We start from the raw sequence: 19490 nt of genomic DNA, 5'->3' as shown, positions 1-19490 counted from the left end.
TTAATTTTGTGATGTCATATAATTATAAAATAAATAAATAAAATTTCACCTAACTATTTATAGTTTTTCTTTGCATGATAATGACATATCATAATGGGGAGGTCAATTAAGGGGTTTCAGCATTTTGGTAGAGGCAAATCTTGAGATTAAAAAAAATAATTATATAAGTAAATGCTCAATTTATAAATCCAAATGGTAATCTAGTTGCTTTAGTTCCTTTTTTTTTTCTTCTTCTTTTTGAATTTCATTGAAGGGATTGAAGATCAAGTGCATAAAAAATTGTCACTGAGCATTTAGGGCAGAAGGACCCCAAAGAAGAAAAGAAGTGCCCCTGGAGTTTTTGAGAAAAGTCAAGTGTATCAGTATCCTCGTGTTTGGTACAATTAAATTATGGTTAATTATTTGGGCTAATTGTAAAAATAATTATAATTTTTAGTACTTTTTATGAATTTAACATGAGTTTTAATTTGGGCAATTTAAGTATGAATTCTATATTTTTACAATTCAAAATACCGGTTGAAAAGTCTGATATAATTTTATTGATGTGGGGCTAAAGTTGGCTGAACTACTCTATGTAGACGCCACGTCAAGAATTTCACTTTTGCTTGATTGTAAAAAAATCACAAGTTTTATTTTTTTTTACAATTTTATACAACTTTTAAATTTTAAAGAATCACTGCATGAATATTCATTTCAATATAACAAATTTAATTACAATAAGAAAAAAATTAAAATTAAGACTTTTAGTAATTAAATATATGATTTAATTACAATAAGAAAATTATGCATTCAATTAAAATAAAAATAAAAATAAATAAATAAAAAGGGTAAAATAGTAATAAATTATTTTTAACGTTTACTATAGTTGTTTAAAGAAATCATAAATATGATTTTAATATTAATATTGAATAATTATAGAATTATAAAGTATAAGTAGATTTAAAATAAATTTTTATGATTATAATCTATAATTTTGTAACTAATCAATATTTATATGAAGATCAAAATTTTTATGAATTGTCAAATATTAAAAGTGATAAAATTACAATGAAAATCAAAGTTTGTGATTTTATTTGTAATTAAATAAAGGTAAAATTATTGACATGGCATCTACGTGAAGTAGCTGGGCCAACTTCACCGCCAGTTCAGTAAGATTATGCGGGATTTTCAACTGCTATTTTGAATTGTAAAAAATTATAAGTAAATACTGAAACTGTCAAAATTAAAAATTCATATTAAATTCATAAAATGAATAACCAAGTGTAAGAGATTAGATGTTCTTATTTCGTTAAACTTATTTTTAAATATGATTCGTAATTTATGTATATGTAATGATATTAATACATAATAGGTGGGGATTAATTGTTCCATTGTAGAACATTTATGGTTTAAATTCGTTTATTTATAAATTTTATTCATTAAATAAAATAACTAGGTTATATATATATATATATATATCAAAAAACAAAAATATTAGAAAATAATCAAATAAAATAATTGAAGTTAAGGATTTTATAATTTAGTTTAATTTCTATTTAATTTTGTTAAAAAATATGAAATTATTTTATGTTATATTTATGAAGAAAATATTTAAGACTGAAATTAAATTTATATTTTGAGTAAAAAAATTAAATTAATAATTATAAATGATTTTCTTATAAAAGTCAAGAACTTAATGGATAATGAAAAAAAAATTAATTTTAATGTTGACACCATTTTGAATTTGAATTTTTAATTTATAACACTTTTGTAAGTAAACTAAATAATTAAGTTAATTATTCTTAAAATTAATGAAACTTGTACTTTTTTTTAATTTTTGAAAAAAAATCCAAAATAAATAAAACTAATTATTCAACAAAGAAGCCGCAATGCAAATATAAGGTAGAAGATGGTCCACCACAATACAAAAATTTGAATTTTGAATCTTCAACTAGAAAATTTTTTAAAAAATAAATATATAAAATTTTACTAGATAAAATTCATGAGATTAAAAAATAAAACTAGATAAATTAATCATAAAATTTAACCTGAATCTGATAAGCTAATATGAAACCCGACTCAAAATTTTAGACAATCCGAACTGTAATGATCTAAATCCGTAAAAGGAGTAGGATTAGAAAAATTCGAACTAGGACCAATTGAAATCCAACCCAATCTAAACCCAAAATTAGTAGAATCCGACATCATTCGTACCTAAAATTATATGAACCCGAGAAAACCCGAACCCGAAATGACCAAATCTGAAATGATCTGAAACCCGAAATGATATTATCCGAACTCGACTCGACTCACCTGTTTGTCATCTCTATTTCTTTAGCTCTTTAAACTTTTGACTCCGATCTTGTTTCTTATGAAATCTTCTAACCCATACAAATATTTTTGGCCAAATGCATATTTGGACATTTAAATTTGGACTATTTAAACATTTTAACACTCTGATAGACATTTTAATTTGTATTCTTTATGATATTTAAGTATTTTTTGATACGTGACTTTATTCAATACAACACTTGTATTATCATAAAATAAAGTTTAAGTATTTGTTAGATTAAAATGAAAATTTAAAATCTTTAATAGGTTAAGAATAAAGTTTAGTCACTTATCTGGTTAAATTAAAAGTTAAATGATTAAACAATCATAGTTGAGTGACAAATGTTTTAGAGTACAAATCTCAAATTCCAATCTTGTGTTTGAATGCATCAAAAAATATCAATGCAATTAATTAGGATAGTTTTGAGGAAGAAATTAAAGTCTTCTCTATTACATAGCACCCAAAAATAATAATAAATAAAAGAAGCTAAATTCAAAAGATAAAGTTTATACAAATTTAAATTTGAGAAAGATAAGTTTGGATATGTATGAATGATAATATTACTATAAATTCAAAAGATAATATTTAAAGTTATATATTCAAATTGAAATTTTTAGCTTATTAATTTTTTAATATTAATACATTCTTTTTTAATGAAATTATTATTTTTCTTGCTTTTCTGTATTAAATTTCTAATTTTTGTTTCAATTGTGATTTATAATAAATGTGAATATTTAATATTTTTCAAGAAATAAAATCTAATGATTAAAATTTAAAATTATAATAGCAGATTTTATAAAAGAATAAAGAAATCTCAAATGTGAAAACTAAGGGTCTGTTTACTTATACAAAATTATGTTAGTTTTCTAGATAACTTTTCAAATGAAAATAAAAAATAGAACTTTATGTTTGCTTGTTGTATTTTTCTAAAATGAAAATAGAAAACAGTTTTTTATGATTTTAAAATTATAATAAAACTTTAAAAAAAATTGAAAACAGGTTTAACATGTTTTCTATATTTTTCTTTATATAAGAATTCACTTGTTTTCAAATGAAAATAAAAAAATTTTACTTCATTTATTTCAAGTCTATCTTTTATACTTAAAATATTAGCTAAATAGAAAATAATTATTTTATAAAAATGACAAATTTTCATTCTTCTTAAAAACTAAAAAAATAAAAATAAAAATGAAAAAAATTCTCTATAAATAAATAAATAAATTTTTTTAGAACCTATCTATAAAAATAATAAACTTCAAATCTTCAGAAATTATAAAGTATGAGTCTCAAAATTTTAAATTCTCAAATATTTATATTTAACAAGAATAATAGACCCTTGAAGGAAAAAGGAAAATTGTGGATGATGGAGTTGCCATCATGTTAAATTAGTAGTCAATATTTAAGTAATGTAACTAATAACAAAAACCCAAATGTGTTATCTTTCTTCATCCTTGTTTCTTTCACCTCTTTGTAAACTTCTCTATCTTTATTAACACATGGACTGTCTTCAACTGCCTCCAATTAAAACATTCTCAAAAACAAAAAAACAAAAAAAAATTAGTTTGTATTTCTATCTCATCTCATCAAGAAAGACTCATTAAATTGACTTGTAATTCCATATCAAGCACAAAAGCTAATTTTCACCCTTAAACTTTGAGAATAATAATAATAATAGTAATATCAAATTCAAATTTAGACCAATCAAATGGATTAGACCAATTCTTGAGACCAGTTTTTCTAATTCTTTTAACCACATTAATATTGTCTTAAATATTTTAAAAGAACAAACCTAAAAGGTGAGTCAATAACTTTAAATAGTCAATGGAGAGAAGAGATTGAAATAATAACCCAAGTAAGGCAATCTGACCTTTCCAAGGGACAAACAATTGATGAGTGCAAAAATCAACCAACTAATCTATGGAGAAAAGTCAATACAACCAAAAACTCTATTCTAGACTTGTCTATCATTTCAATTACTACTTCCCAAAGGATAATACCTTCGGAGATAAATAAATTTAATTTTAATTATTTTAGTAAATATTTTTGTAATTCTATTTAAAACTTAAATATAAAAAAATAATAAAATTGATGGTAACAATATCGATAGTTTGGAAAAGTCATGGTGGTAGTAAAATAGCGACAATAATTATTAATCTTGGTTTTCTTAATAAATATAAAAATTAAGAAGTTTGATTTTCAATATTAAAATTTAATATTTGTTCATATTTTATTTAATGTAATTAATGTTAATAACGAGTATGATAGACATGTTTATAATTTTTTTTAAAATTTAAATCTGTTTGGTACTTAAATAGAAATTTTAAGCCTATTTGTTAAAATAGTTTAAAAAATTAGATCTATTTAACCATATATCATGCAGGATGAAGCATACCAAATAATTTATGTCTCTTTTTCATGTTATAATAAAGGAGGCGTTTTGTCTGGGAAATAGATTCATAAAGAATGGGAATCAGAATGAGTGACTTTCTTATTAGTATCTGTTTTATCAAAAATATTAATATTTGAAAGAAGTCACATATTTCCCTTCCTTTTCCTTTGGTGAGTGAACTTTTCTTTCTTCGAAAGAAAACATACTTGCATTAAAAGGAAACAGTGGCCATAAAGTTCAACACAGTGTCCATGTTCAGTTCTCCGAACAAAAGGAAATGAAATACTATCAAATTATAATAAACAGAGGTCTCTAATATCATGTAATATCATCCACCGACAGCTGAAAAGTCCCATGAAATCCTGGGGCAATTGGTTAACAAGGCTCAAAGAATCACTTCCAGGGATAAAACATTTCTCCAAGCTGGCATATCCCTTCAGATAAATCAGAGCTGCATTGCATTTTCCGGGTAGGAGAAGAGAACACGGCCATTCGCATCCCTCAGGACTGCCAGAAACCTTTTAAATGGTTGCATCGGTGTTAAGCTTGTATTTCAAAAGGAGGACGCCGCCCCTGTGAAGGGACAATTCGGTCAGGAATAGGCTGTGTGCTTCGATAGATATGAGGCACAGTAACGTATTTAAATACTTCAACTTTTATCATTTAATCACTCTAACATTTTAATTTTTAATTTAATATAATAAATATATGCGCTTAGTCATAATAATTTTATGTAAAATTTTTCTTTATTTAATTAATAAAATTGTTATTTATCAAAAAAATAATATTTACATTCTATTTATATTAATTTTTAAATATTTTAATTTTCAATCTAATTTAATATACATCTAAATTTATTTAAAATGAAGCATGACATAGACGGTAAGTAAGATGCTAATGTGAAGCTCCAACCTCCTAGTTGTAAAAAATTAAACGGAGCCTAACTATATAGCATGGCCTGAAACATAAATTAAAATTTTAGTACCAAAAAAAAAATTAAAACATTGGTACTAATTAGAAACACTATCAAGATTTTAACATCAACAAGACTATTTACCCGACTTAATCAATAAAAAATTAATATTTTATCAAATTAAAGTAATTTTTTAATTAATTTTAACGTCTAACAAATACTTATCAAATAACATTATTTTATTGAAATATTTTATACCATTAGAATAAAAGAGTTTACCATTTTTATGAATATTTATATTGGCCTATTTTTCATACTAATATTTGGATGCCAAACATCAAATAACAAATATAATATAATTATGGAAATGATATTCGGTACAAAATTTTTTAACTCCATTTAAAGAGCCTGACTATATAATTTATGTAGATTAGTTAAGTTTTTTATGCTTACTAATGTATGTTAGACATAGAAACTAATGTAATAACTCAAAGCAAAATCAGAACCTAATCAGGAAAATGCTTGTAACTAATGACAAAACCCCAAAATGAATTAGAACTTTGTAGCCTGACTCAAAATTCCAAGTTTGTTAACAAGGACATAAACATAATTCCAATCACAGTCGCAACTGAACTTGTATGTATTGGTGTAAAGCACTCACGATACTTATCAGTTATTTATCCATTTACAATATCAGTTATCTAATAGCAGCAAAATTTGAAGATTGTAGCATATACTACTAAATACGAATATCAATGCTACAAGCTGCATCTTGATTTCAGATAATCAAACAAATTGAACTAGAGTTATGAAAGATCTCTAGGCTTCCAGTACCCATTTGTGTCAAGAGTAAAAGAATAAATGACAGGAATATGCTGGACAAGCTGACGAAATTTCCCACCATTCTTTTCAATCCCATTCAGAAATTTATCTGGCATCTCATATAAATGCAACTCCTTCAGGTGAGGAAGTCTATCAATCCCTTGAAGCACAATCTTTATCTTTTCACATCGCCCTATAATTAACTTTTCAAGGTTATCTAAGCTACCTTTCCGAATTCTTACTTCCTCAAGTGCCTCCATTTTTTCTAGCTCTAGTATCTTCAGACTTGGAAATTTTCTAGCATAAAACACCAATTTTTTTCCAGTATATGCATCAAGCAACTGCAGTTCTACCAGATTTGGAAGATCTTGGAGGGCATCAATGGGGCTGCAATCCAACTTTGACCATTTTAAACGTATCCTGACAAGGTCGTGTAGAGAACATATCCAATCCGGTATGTTCCGCAACTGACCTTTCAGGTATAGGCGTTGTAGGAGCATAGGAGGATCATGAATTAAACTTAGATCAAGATATTCATTTTCATGAATTGATGCTAAATCTAGTGATTGGAGATTTTTCATATTCATAATTGAGCGACATAAGTACCCACCATCTTGTTCTTTTAAGCCGGTGACCCCCAATTTCCGCAGCTGTGTCAGATTCTCTAGTTCACTTATTATACCATTATCTCCATTTGCCTTTATCAGTGACAACTTTTGTAATGCTACTAGTCTCCTAATCCCATTACAGACCTTGAATCCTTGTGCACAGTCAATAGTAACATAACTCTTCAGGTTGTAGCGATATACAAGCAGATGGCGCAGCTTAACAAGTTCAATGATCCTTCTTGGCAATTCAATAACACAGGTTTGCTTAAGGTCTAGAACTTCCAAGTTTTGAAGCCTTGCAATGGAGCTTGGGAGCTTTTTGATGCTCGTATTCCTGAAACTCAGATACCTCAATAAAGTTAGATTGCTAATTACAGTAGGAAACTTGTCTAGAGGCGCACCTTCCAAATCAAGAACTTTCAATATGCTAAAGCTTGACAGGATAGCTTCGGCAGTGTATTGGGGCAGCATTACTATCCCAGACATGAAGAATGAGCGACAATGAGCATAGTTCATATGCAGCATATTTGTGCAACTTCGCTGGATGGATAGTCGACGAACTTTCTCATTCAAATATGCACCAGGTTGTATGTAAATGCCACAGAAATTTTCCTCTTGGGACTTGGCGAAGATGATTTTATGCAGGAGATGATGAACACGACAAGTTTTTGGCTGTCCGTCAAAATCGACTTCATTAGTGACAATAAGGCTTCTTTGAATAAGCTCTTTAAGGTAGTCTTCCCCCACCTCTTCAAGTGTTTTTCCCATCACTTCTTTGACAAGCCCCTCAGATATCCACAAACGAATCAATTTTCTTCGCTTAATTGAGTATTCTTCAGGAAAGATACTGAAGTACAATAAACAATACTTGAGAGAATATGGCAGATCATCATAACTTGGCGATATTACATTCGTGACGCTTGAAAGATGACCATTGCTGTCCAGTTCTGATCCAAGGCTGTCATGTAGTTTCCTCCATGCATCTGCTGTTTTCTCAGTATTCGCCAAAAGATTGCTTATAGCAACAATTCCGAGAGGCAATCCTTCACACTGCTTGAGGAACTTCCCTGACCACTCAATCAGACCTGAAGGGCATACACCACTGGATTGGAAAGTCTTGTTGTAGAACAATTCTTGAGCCTTTTCCAGAGGCAAAGGCTGAAGGTTATAGACACCAACAGAATCATGATGATAAAAGTGAGCAATATCACCTCTCCGCGTAGTGATAATCACTCGACTATGGATTCGGTTTGGCAAAGCATATTTTATGAATTCCCATACATCTTTGTCCCATAAATCATCAAAAACAACTATGTACCTTCTGTGTTGAAGAAAACTTCTCATTTTGTCCATTAATTGAACTATACTGATGGTGTAATACTCTCGAGGTATTGGCTCGTCATTAGATTCAAAAAGCCGCTTCAGTATTGTCCACAGCAACTCCTCTTTCTTTTGAGACACTGAAATTGGAATCCAGGCACAACAATCAAAGCTTTTCTTTGTTCCTTCATATACCTTTTTGGCGACAAGTGTCTTTCCCAATCCAGCCATTCCAACCAAGAAGACAACCTTCAGACTAGATTCTCCATTAACTGCCCATGCCATCAATTTATCCCTTGGTTCTTCAATGCCTACAATGTCAGCTTCATCAGTGTACAGAGAAGCCACTCTAGGATACTGAAAATGTTTGTAATTTTCTTGACATGAACTTGAGGCTTGAGGTGAACTTGCAATAAGTTGGTACCTGTATATATCAGATATTAAAATATGATGAATGAAAGTTCATCAAGTTATTAGGATGTTGACAATGACCTTTTCCTAGTTATTTTGAAAATTTGAAGTTATCTTCAGGCATCTAATTAGCTCCCTTATACTAAATTAGTAAAATATATGTATATTAAGACTCAATAAAAACATGTTTATAAAAAAAATTATGATTTTGCCTACATTAGATATATATAAATATTTTATATTTTTATATTAAATGATCCATACATACTTAATTATTTAAAATTAATAAATGTCTTATTTATCTTTTGGTTTGATATATAAATGGAGATATATTTATAAAGTAAACAAAAAGTTTATCAAATATGTAACATTTGATCATACTATCTTATATTAAAATAACTTAAGGCAACACAATTAAATTGTTTAAATATGTCTATAAACATTACTTCATATATTACCTAATGAATTTTATAAATTTTTATGAATTTTTTTACCAATTCAGAGTTTATATGTTTAGTTAAAATAATTTTTTTAAAATTCTACATAACTAATGGTATGAATTGATTGATATATATATATATGTATATATATATTTTTTATTTTGACATGCATACTATTTTTGCCACATAAGATTCAAACTTATGTGTAATTTTATAGTTTTTTCTATTAATTTATTGATTAATAAGTTACATTCCTAATTAAACAATGACTCTAATCCTAAAAGATAATATATTTATTATATTTTAATATTGTGTTAACTAATAAATAGTTTCTTAAGTTTATTAAAATATATAAATAATTTTCTAATTAGATAAAGATTCTAATTCTATCCTAAAAAATAGTAAATTAATTATATTTTAATATTATATTAACTAATAAATAGTTTTCTAATAACATAATAATACTAATTTTATCCTAAAAAAATAGTATATTGATTATATTTTAATATTATATTTATTAATAAATTAGCTTTTTAATTAGACAATGATTCTAATTTTAAAAAATAATATCTTAAATTATATTTTTAATATTATATTTAATAAAATTAATTTATTAATTATAATATAATCTTAATCTTAAAAATAGTAATATCAATTATAGTATAAAGTCATATAATACTAAAAATTAATTAATAAATAATTCTAAAATAATTTTTGTATTATTATATTAATAAAATTTAAAATTTTAAAAATTTAAAATATTTATAAAATAGTATTGCTATTTTTTTAAGATATTATTAATTAAATATTAAATATTTTATTAAATTGTATCTATCAACTTAATTTTATAATCGGAATGATAATAACGGTCTTTTAATGCACGGATAAATGACTAATATTAGACTAATTTTGAGTAACATATAAAATTATTGAACAAATTCTACATTAATAAACTAATTATTAAAACACAAACAACGAAATGTCATTTTCAATTTTAATTTTCTTTTTTACTTTCTTTATTTTTTTCCTCTTGTCTCTCCCTATGGATTTTCTCTTTTTCTCTTTTATTCTCTCTACTGAAAGTTTGTTCTTCTCTTTATAGAATTCTACAAAATGAAAATACGAAATATCAAAAAGAACAATACACTTATAAAATATTTTTACCCAAATAAAATATTAAATATACTATAAACATGATATTGATTCTTTTATTTAAATCTATTTACAAATAAAACTAACTTTTAATTGATGGAGTTAAATATAATTCAAAAGGACTCTTTATTCCGGACACAGGCAAAAAAATTGAGCTATTAATATGTAAAAGGGAGATGAGAAGGAAATATGTACCTTTCTCTCATTTCTTTGACTCCTGAGAGTTTATTCTTCTTATCTTGAACCAAAATGGAAATTGAACGGCTTCTTTTCCATCGAAGGAATTTAGGGTAAATGCTAGAGGAAGAAGAAGAAGAAGAAGAAGAATGTTGACAAGTGTGGAAAGCATACATGTCAAGAATATCCTCTATGTCATAAGCTAAATCCCTCACTTGTTTTATCCAAACTCTCACTTGTTCGTTGCTTTCTCTTTTTGCATCATCAGCTTCTTTCAGGATTGCTCTCATCATCTCAAACTCATTTTTCAATCCACCAACTTCAGTTTTTATCCCACTGAAAAGGTTCCATTCTCTAGCTATGAGGGTATCGAATTTTTGGAGAAGGAAACTCACTGCACCATCTGCTGCTGCCATTTCTCTTCTTTTGTCAAATCTTCTACTACCCCTTCTCTTCTTCTGCTTTTCTCAGTATCGATCTCTCAGATTGCAGATTGCAGGAAAGGCTTTCATATATAATGCTGCCCACTAGGTCAATATGTCAACTAGCTACCCATTTTCCTCGAAACACCATATCAATTTAACTCATCTGTTTTTCGCACCTTTAGAAGTTTTCAAGGGAAGAATTTTCGTTTATTTATTTTTTATTTGGTGCCTCTCCATTATCCTTCACCCATTTTCTTCCAAGCAAGCAACATATCAAATTGACTCATTTATTTTTTATATATCACGGATATTAATTTCTAAGATTTAATTTTTTTTATATGTGTTTAATGTTTGATATAAATTTTTTATTTTAGTTGTATATTTATTTTTGACACATGAAATTTAGATTTATGTGTAATATAATTTTATAATCTTTTTTGTTAATTTATTAATTAATAAGCTACATTACTAATTAAATACTGGTTCTAATTTTAATAAATAGCATACTAATTATATTTTAATATTATTAACTAATAAATAATTTTCTAATCAAATAATATTAAAAAAAACTATATTTCTATGTCATTTCAACATTTCATTAAATTAAAAAGAAAAAAGAAAAAAATCTAACCACCCATATTAAAAATGATGTAGCAATTTATTTTTCTCTTTTATTAGAAATGGATCCCACTTTGATCCATAGTATCAATTAAAACAATAAAAAGATAATAATATATAAATATCTTTATTTTCTCTAAAATAATATAAGATTTTATTCATTTTCTTTAATTTATTCAATCAAGCCATTGACTTCACTTATCCACCGTAACCATCACCCCTCAACCATCATCCTCGCTGGCAATAATAAAAACAACCTGGAAATAATAAATAGGTCTATAAATTTTATTTAAAAGTCAAATAAATTTAAAATATTAAAAAATTATAAATACATTTATCATACTTATTATTTAAATTAATTAAATAAAATAAACTTTAAACAAATATTAAGTTTTAAATATTCATAATAAAATTTAGATTTAATTTTTTTAAATTATATATATATTAAATTTTTTAATTAATTACTAATATGAAATTTATGGCTGTCATGAATATAAAAAAGCATTGCTTCTTCGTGTGCAAGTTTTTGAAGGGAAGGGAGAGAAAGAAAGGAGAGGAGAAGAGGGAGAGAGACGTGTTTTTTCTTAACATTAAAAATGTTTTTTAATTAACTAAAAATATATGTAAGTTTAATGTAATTATTATTAGTCACATCAGCTTTAAATAATACTGTTAATTTTACTGTTACTAGCTAAGTTTTAAATTCATTATTATTTATTCAATAGAAAATAAAATAATTAAAAAAATAAAAATTAATATATTAGATATTTATAATATCTCTAATTATTTGTTAATTATAAATCTCATTTAAAAATCTAAATTATTAGTCTCACAAAAAATATACATTTAATTTAATTTAATATTTCGTGAATTATTTTTTATTTTTTTAAGGCATATATATTCTGTATTTTTATATAAATCCAGTCTGTCTGTAACCTGCTAGCATGTTTAGATATATATTTATAGCGAAGATGATAATAATAATAATTAAAATAACATACTAATATCTATGAAATTTGCCCTCATCCTCCTTATACATGAGTATAAGAAGGGATAGAACCCACTCATTAATAATAAAATAGTATTAAGGTTATCAATTGGCTATGTGTATTATTTTAATTTATTTATTATGATAGAGTTAGACTAATATTTAATAAATTATTAATATTATAAAATTAATTAATAAATTATTTAATTAACTAAATTCATTATACAATCAATAGGGTCAAAATAATACTAAAATATGATCAAAATGTTATTTCTAGGATTGTGGGTATTTTTTAATTAATTATATCACTTAATAAAAAAAGTCAATATAATACTAAAATATGATTAAAATGTTATTTCCTTAGAATCATTTTTAAGTTAAAATTCTAATAGAATTGGGTTTCTAGAGTTAGATTTTTTCTTAATACATTATTAGTATTTTATTAATAAAACTAATTAATAAATGACCTAATAAAACTCAATTAATTATATAGTCAATAAAGTCATTTAAATAATATAAAAAGTTAAAAAATTTCAAATATATCTTTCCCAACAATACTTTTCATGTGATGTGTGTGAAGAGACTCGTGTGATCTTAGTATCTCTTATTGAACAAGCATAGTCACAATATGTTGCAGTAATAATAACAATTGATATTTTTGAATAATTATATTTTTTATTCATACAAATTAATTATATTTTTAATACATGTGCATGTTTATTATTATCAATTTTTTATTCATTATAATGATTATTTATAATAAGATGACATTAAGGTTATCAATTGGTTATGTATTGTTTTAACTTATTTATTTTAATAGAGTTATACTTATACTTAATAAAGTATTAATATTTTTATTAACAAAAAATTAATTAATAAATGACCTGACTAGACAAGCGATAAGGCCATTTTAATAATGCGTTAAGATATTAAATAATTTTTAAGATGTTGTAATTAATAAAAATAATAAATACTAGTATAGAAATACAATTTATATAGAAATAAGACTCTAAAAAGTTACAGATAAAATACAACAAATACTGATATTCATACTTAAACAATGATAAATTAAACTACAAAAAAATTATCTATAGAACTAACTAAGATTCAATATAAAATTTTTAATAGTTAATTACAATTATAAACTTTTCTTTTTTATAAATTATTTTCCAAATAAATTAAAATATTCTTCAGTATTTTTTTCTTATAGACTTTTTCTCTTGTCTTTTTGACAAACTTTTTTTTGTTTTCTATTTAATTATTTTATAAGCATAAATTAGGATTGTGGGCATTTTTTAATTAACTACATCACTTGATAAAAAAAATATAAGTCAATATAATACTAAAAATATGATTAAAGTGTCATTTCTAGGATTAGAATCATTTTTAAGTTAAAATTCTAATATAATTGATTTTCTAGAGTTAGATTTGTACTAAAAAAATTATTAGTATTTTTATTAATAAAGTTAATTAATAAAAAAGCTAATTAACTCAGTTAACTAAACAATCAATAAGGTCATTTCAATAAATTTGTATGTCTTTTCCATTCACACTTGTATATATGTTATAATAAGCAAAACCTAAAATACAATTGTTGATAATTTAAAAGTTTAATTACAACTAAAAAAATAATATAAAGGCTAAAAGTGCACCTTTTCCCTCTCTTATTTTCCCTATCTTTTTTCCCCTCTCAACTTAAAATACTTCCCAAACAAAGGGTTAGTTGCACATAAGAGATGACCCAGTTTATGTATATGGCAATATGAAATGATCAAGAACTTGGAAAGAGTCTTAGGTATGATCCCAAGTTCTAATCCCAAAAGCCATCCCATGAAAATATTTGGACCCATTACTTGGAATTTGGAACCCACAAAACAATTCATGTGATAGCTGCCTAGGGACTATAAAACAGTACCAATTAATAATTTTAAATTATTCTGCAGATGATAAGAAAATAATGTTTTCTTTTTTGTATTCATAGTATGAATGGTTCCATAAACTGAATTTCTTTTATTGGGTATGGAGCTGGAGTTCAAAGATTGGTTTTACTAAGTTTCAATAATCATTTCATCTTTGCATTATCTGAATCCATATATAAATACATAAAATAATTCTATTAGAACAAAATGGTTGACTTGGAAGCATTTGATTGTATAGCAGATCATGGGATGTGCATACCCACATGTTAAACAAGGAAACTTTTACTTCCATGACCTACTCTCACCATTCTGGCAAAATGACAAGTGGGCATGCCACCATAATAATGGAAGTAGCAGAGTCAGCTAACACTATCTTCCCATTTTCACATTTAGAATTTCTTGGGCTCGTGACTCGCAAATCTGTACATTTCCACTAATTCTCACTACATGAATCATAATCCAGTATAAATTTCAGTTGCCAGCTTTATCCATCACCACCAACAAATCTATCAGTATGGATACTAATGGCTGCTTCAATTCACTTTGTCATCTCTTTTTTCACTTTCTACTCATTTTATGTTTGTTCTTTCCACATCATAATGTCTGTTTAGCTGATGAGAATCTCAATGTTAAATGCATAGACACAGAGAGAGAAGCACTTCTTGTCTTCAAAAATGGCCTAACTGATCCTTCTGGCAGGCTGTCCTCTTGGGAAGGTAAAGACTGCTGCAAATGGAGTGGAATCAAGTGCCACAATCAAACTGGTCATGTCATCAAGCTCAACCTTCGAAATCCTTACCTATTAATCAATGGTGGAGTTGGTGATCGAGCAGCTTATGAGAAGTCTTGTTTGGGTGGTAAGATTAGTCCTTCTTTAAGTAACTTAGAGCATTTGAGATACTTGGATTTAAGCTTGAATGACTTTGAAGGTTCTCAAATTCCTGAGTTCTTTGGTGGGTTCCAAAATTTAGTGTATCTTAACCTTTCTTTCTCATCATTTGCTAGAGATATCCCATCTCAACTTGGAAATCTTTCGAGTTTGCGCTATCTTGATCTCTGTGCAGATTCATTTAGCATTTCAGGATCTTGGGAGTTACGTGCAGATAATTTGCATTGGCTCTCAGGTCTTTCTTCCTTGAAATACCTTAACATGGGATTTGTTAAACTCAGTGGTGTAGGAGAAGATTGGCTGCATGCTATTAATAAGCTTCCTTCCCTTGTAGAGTTAAGGTTGCATTATTGTGAACTGCAAGGTCTTCCACAGTCATTTCCTTCCATAAACTTCACTTCACTTTCTGTTCTTGATTTATCAGACAACTCTTTCAATTCTGCAATCCCTCAATGGTTGTTCGATCTTACTAGCCTTACAAAACTTTATCTTGTTTGGAACTTTTTTAATGGTCCTATTCCTAGTGAATTTGCAAGACTGAAATCTCTTGAAGTTCTTGATTTATCCAACAATTTGGGTCTCGATGGTCAAATTTCTAGAGTCTTTGGAAGTCTAAATGATTTAAAGATATTAGATCTTTCTGCAAATGCTTTCAGTGGTGATGTATATGAGTTCTTGGGTGGTTTTTCCGATAATCCGAATAACAGCTTAGTATCACTGTATTTAAGTTCTAATTCATTGTCAGGGGAACTACCTGAATCATTAGGAGTGCTTAAAAATTTGCAGAATCTTGACCTTTCTGGTAACTCTTTCTGGGGTTCCATTCCAACATCTGTAGGAAAGTTGTCATCCTTGAAGCGATTGTATCTGAGTTATAACAAGATGAATGGGACAATCCCAGAGAGTTTTGGCCAACTCTCAAACCTGGTTGATCTAAACCTCATTGCAAATTCCTGGACAGGATTGCTGCACGAAACCCATTTGGTGAATCTCAAAAGTCTTGAAAATATCCGACTGACGACAGAGTCACCTAGATACTTGTTCTTTAATGTATCAAAGAAGTGGGTTCCTCCTTTCAGACTCAAATCCGTCCAACTTGAGAATTGCATACTAGGTCCTTCTTTTCCTATGTGGCTTCAAGTTCAAAGTGAACTTACTGATGTCAATTTAAGAAATGTTGGAATCTCAGATACTATACCAGAGGAATGGTTCTCAAAACTGTCTTCTCAAATCACTTTCTTGGTTATATCAAATAACCAAATCAAGGGGAAGTTGCCAACTCAATTGATATCTCCGAATTTAAGGTATATTGATTTGAGTTCTAATCGCTTCGAAGGTCCACTCCCACGTTGGTCTACTAATGCATCCGAGATTTACCTACAGGATAACTCATTTTCAGGGTCTATACCTGAAAATATTGATACCCTAATGCCAAGGCTGCAGAAATTACATCTTTCTTCCAACCATCTTAATGGTAAAATTCCATCCTCATTCTGTGATATAAACAGCCTGCAAGTTCTTTCACTTAGGAGCAATCAGTTTTCAGGAGAACTTCCAAATTGTTGGCGTCATTCGCTAATGTTCTGGGCTATTGATGTGTCAAACAACAGTTTAACAGGTCAAATTCCAAGTTCATTTGGTTTATTACCTTCCCTTAGTGTTCTACTACTGAGTAACAATAATCTTGATGGAGAGATTCCTTCTTCTTTGCAAAATTGCTCGGGACTAACAAGCATTGATCTTCGAGGCAATAAGCTATCAGGGAGCCTACCTTCATGGATTGGTGAAAGGTTCCAATCTTTATTTATGTTACAGCTTCATTCAAACTCTCTGAGCGGATCAATCCAACAACAAATATGTAATCCTCCAAATCTTCACATCTTAGACCTTTCGGAGAACAAATTTTCAGGGGCTATTCCAACATGTATTGGCAATCTGAAAGGCTTGGTCAGTGGTAATAACAGCGAGCCATTTCTGCGGCTACTAATAAGTGCAATGAAAGGAAAAACTGTTGAATATACCAACATTGTTGCGGCTATCAATGGGATTGACCTGTCTGGAAACAATCTAACAGGAGGAATTCCTGATGAGGTAACAAAGCTCCTCGGATTGCGAGTCTTGAATCTATCCAGAAACCAGCTAAGTGGAAAGATTAATGAGACGATTGGAGACCTTAAGGACTTAGAAACACTTGATCTGTCACGCAACCATCTTTCAGGGTCAATTCCTGAAAGCCTTGCTTCTTTGAATTACCTGGTGAAGTTAAAATTATCATACAATAACTTGGAAGGAAAAATTCCAGCAGGCCTCCAGAAATTTAATGATCCATCAGTCTTTGTTGGTAATCCATCACTATGTGGAGTTCCTCTTCCAAATAAATGCCCCGGAGGTCATAGAATGTTGTAGAATAGTCAGTGTTGGTGCAACAGAAGCAATAAAGATGCCAATGTCTGTGAAATAGTTGAATTTCCCCTGTTATATAGTATTTATAATGGTTCATTCCCAAAAGAAGTTAGTAAAAGAATAAAAGAAAATAAGAAGTAAAGGACAAAATTAAAGAAGGCTTGTAAAATACATAATTTTCAAGTTGAATCAGTAATGCCGATCTAGATTGTGGATGGTGATCCTCTCAGTACAATAAAATGTTGAAACAAACCAAACAAGTGGATTAACTCCATTAGTGTTGTCTTATTAATAAACCATTTTCAAGTCTAAGTTTACAACTTGTTTGAAAATGATACAAAACTTCAAAGAAAAGGCATTAAACCTCAAGCTGAGAAACAAAATTCATAAGTAAACCATGTTAGAAAATAGATGGAAGATTAGTTAATAATAGGGGCAATTTTATGTGAATGAGAGATTGAATTAAGGCAATGCCTCTTTTGGATATGTATCTATTTATATACCAAATTGATTGATAATTGATACGTATTTATTAAATTTAAATAAATGGATTATGTATCAATTATTCAATTCAAAAAATATAAAATACTCATATATGCATGTAATATTTTTATTTAATGTAGCGTTGCTTTTTTTAAAAATTTATTGACTTTTAGTCGTGCTGTTTTGAAAGTCGTGCGATTTTGAAAGTTATAGGAATTTTTACTAGTAAATCTTTTGCAAAAAATCAGGACTTTGGAGGGTGCCTTTTCATAAAAAGTCATGACTTTTCATTGGTTTCCTTTAGAAAGGTGAAGATTTTTTATTGGTATAACTTATTTGCTTTTTCTTAAGGGAAAGGATATGTATATATTAAGAGACTAAACCATTAGCCTTTTCTTTTACAATTATAGAATTAAGCCATGAAGGGACAACATCCCTCTAAGCCAACGAAGCAAAGCAAAGCATAAAACATTGTTTTTAAAAGCAAATGAGCAGCACCATTAGAATCTCTTATAAACTAAAGAGAAAGGGGTTAACTGTTGGCCAATGATTTGAAGATCTTCAGCCAAGTACGTGCATGATGGAAGCTTTGCATGGAAAGTTGAATCAGTTTGTACAATGACTAAATTAGATAAGTTGTTACTCAAATTTTGGCCTATATTTTCAATTAGTATCTAAAGTTTTTTTCATTAGTATTAAAATTTTATTTTTTATTACAGATGACGGTACGTTGATAATTCATTCAATTTTTAATGATAAAGATGATGAATTTCATATAAACATTTTATTTACCGTCCAGGTAATGTTTGATAAATAGAGGAAATTACTCAGTTTGTACCAAAAATATGTCACTTATATGAAAAGAGTATTAATTTTTTAACTTTTTTCTTTCTAGTATCATATTCATTATTAATGTGGCTAAATATGACACTAATTAGCACATCAATAAAAAAAAAAATCACTAAAATCCCAATGATTCCTCTCCATGGCAAGCCGGGCACCAATTAGGCAAGCAGTAACTTCTGCAACGTCTACCTCAAGTCAAAGTGAGACTGGGAATATTGAAGAGCTTTAGCTAGAAGCACATTCCCATTGCTATTTCTGACTCTAACACCCGCAACCCATTGTTTGAGAGGATGAGAATGCAGCATCAATATTAATTTTCAGCTGGCCGGGCTTGCCAAGCGCAATGCAGAAGGCTTCATTCCATCTATAATTGCAG

General features: G+C 27.8%; 2 protein-coding genes across 2 annotated transcripts; one reads left to right on the top strand and one right to left on the bottom strand.

Moving 5' to 3' along the window:
• Positions 1–6198: 6198 nt before the first annotated feature.
• Positions 6199–11355, bottom strand: LOC8267544 (disease resistance protein RPM1). Its single transcript, XM_048373310.1, has 2 exons — positions 10562–11355; positions 6199–8787 (listed from the first exon to the last, which is right to left on the bottom strand). The coding sequence occupies exons 1-2, from the start codon at positions 10957–10959 to the stop codon at positions 6420–6422; spliced, it is 2766 nt and encodes a 921-aa protein (XP_048229267.1). The 5' UTR covers positions 10960–11355; the 3' UTR covers positions 6199–6419.
• Positions 11356–14844: 3489 nt separating this feature from the next.
• LOC8267571 (receptor-like protein EIX1) lies at positions 14845–17840 on the top strand. Its single transcript, XM_025158963.2, has one exon. It carries the CDS (start codon positions 15008–15010, stop codon positions 17786–17788), a length of 2781 nt encoding a protein of 926 aa, XP_025014731.2. The 5' UTR covers positions 14845–15007; the 3' UTR covers positions 17789–17840.
• Positions 17841–19490: the final 1650 nt, after the last annotated feature.

The sequence above is a fragment of the Ricinus communis genome, chromosome 4 (assembly GCF_019578655.1).
Source record: "Ricinus communis isolate WT05 ecotype wild-type chromosome 4, ASM1957865v1, whole genome shotgun sequence".
Taxonomy (NCBI): Eukaryota; Viridiplantae; Streptophyta; class Magnoliopsida; order Malpighiales; family Euphorbiaceae; genus Ricinus; species Ricinus communis.
The sequence above is the reverse complement of the archived record's forward strand: the minus strand, read 5'-3'. Positions and strand labels throughout refer to the sequence as shown.

What these genes read in the sequence shown, in the direction of transcription:
- LOC8267544 (XM_048373310.1), bottom strand. Translation starts at nt 10,959, where the DNA reads ATGGCAGCAGCAGATGGTGCAGTGAGTTTCCTTCTCCAAAAATTCGAT. An exon ending in GTCAAAGAAATGAGAGAAAG is followed by an intron (nt 8,788 to 10,561) that starts GTACATATTTCC and finishes TGATATATACAG; the next exon opens with GTACCAACTTATTGCAAGTT.
- LOC8267571 (XM_025158963.2), top strand. Translation starts at nt 15,008, where the DNA reads ATGGATACTAATGGCTGCTTCAATTCACTTTGTCATCTCTTTTTTCAC.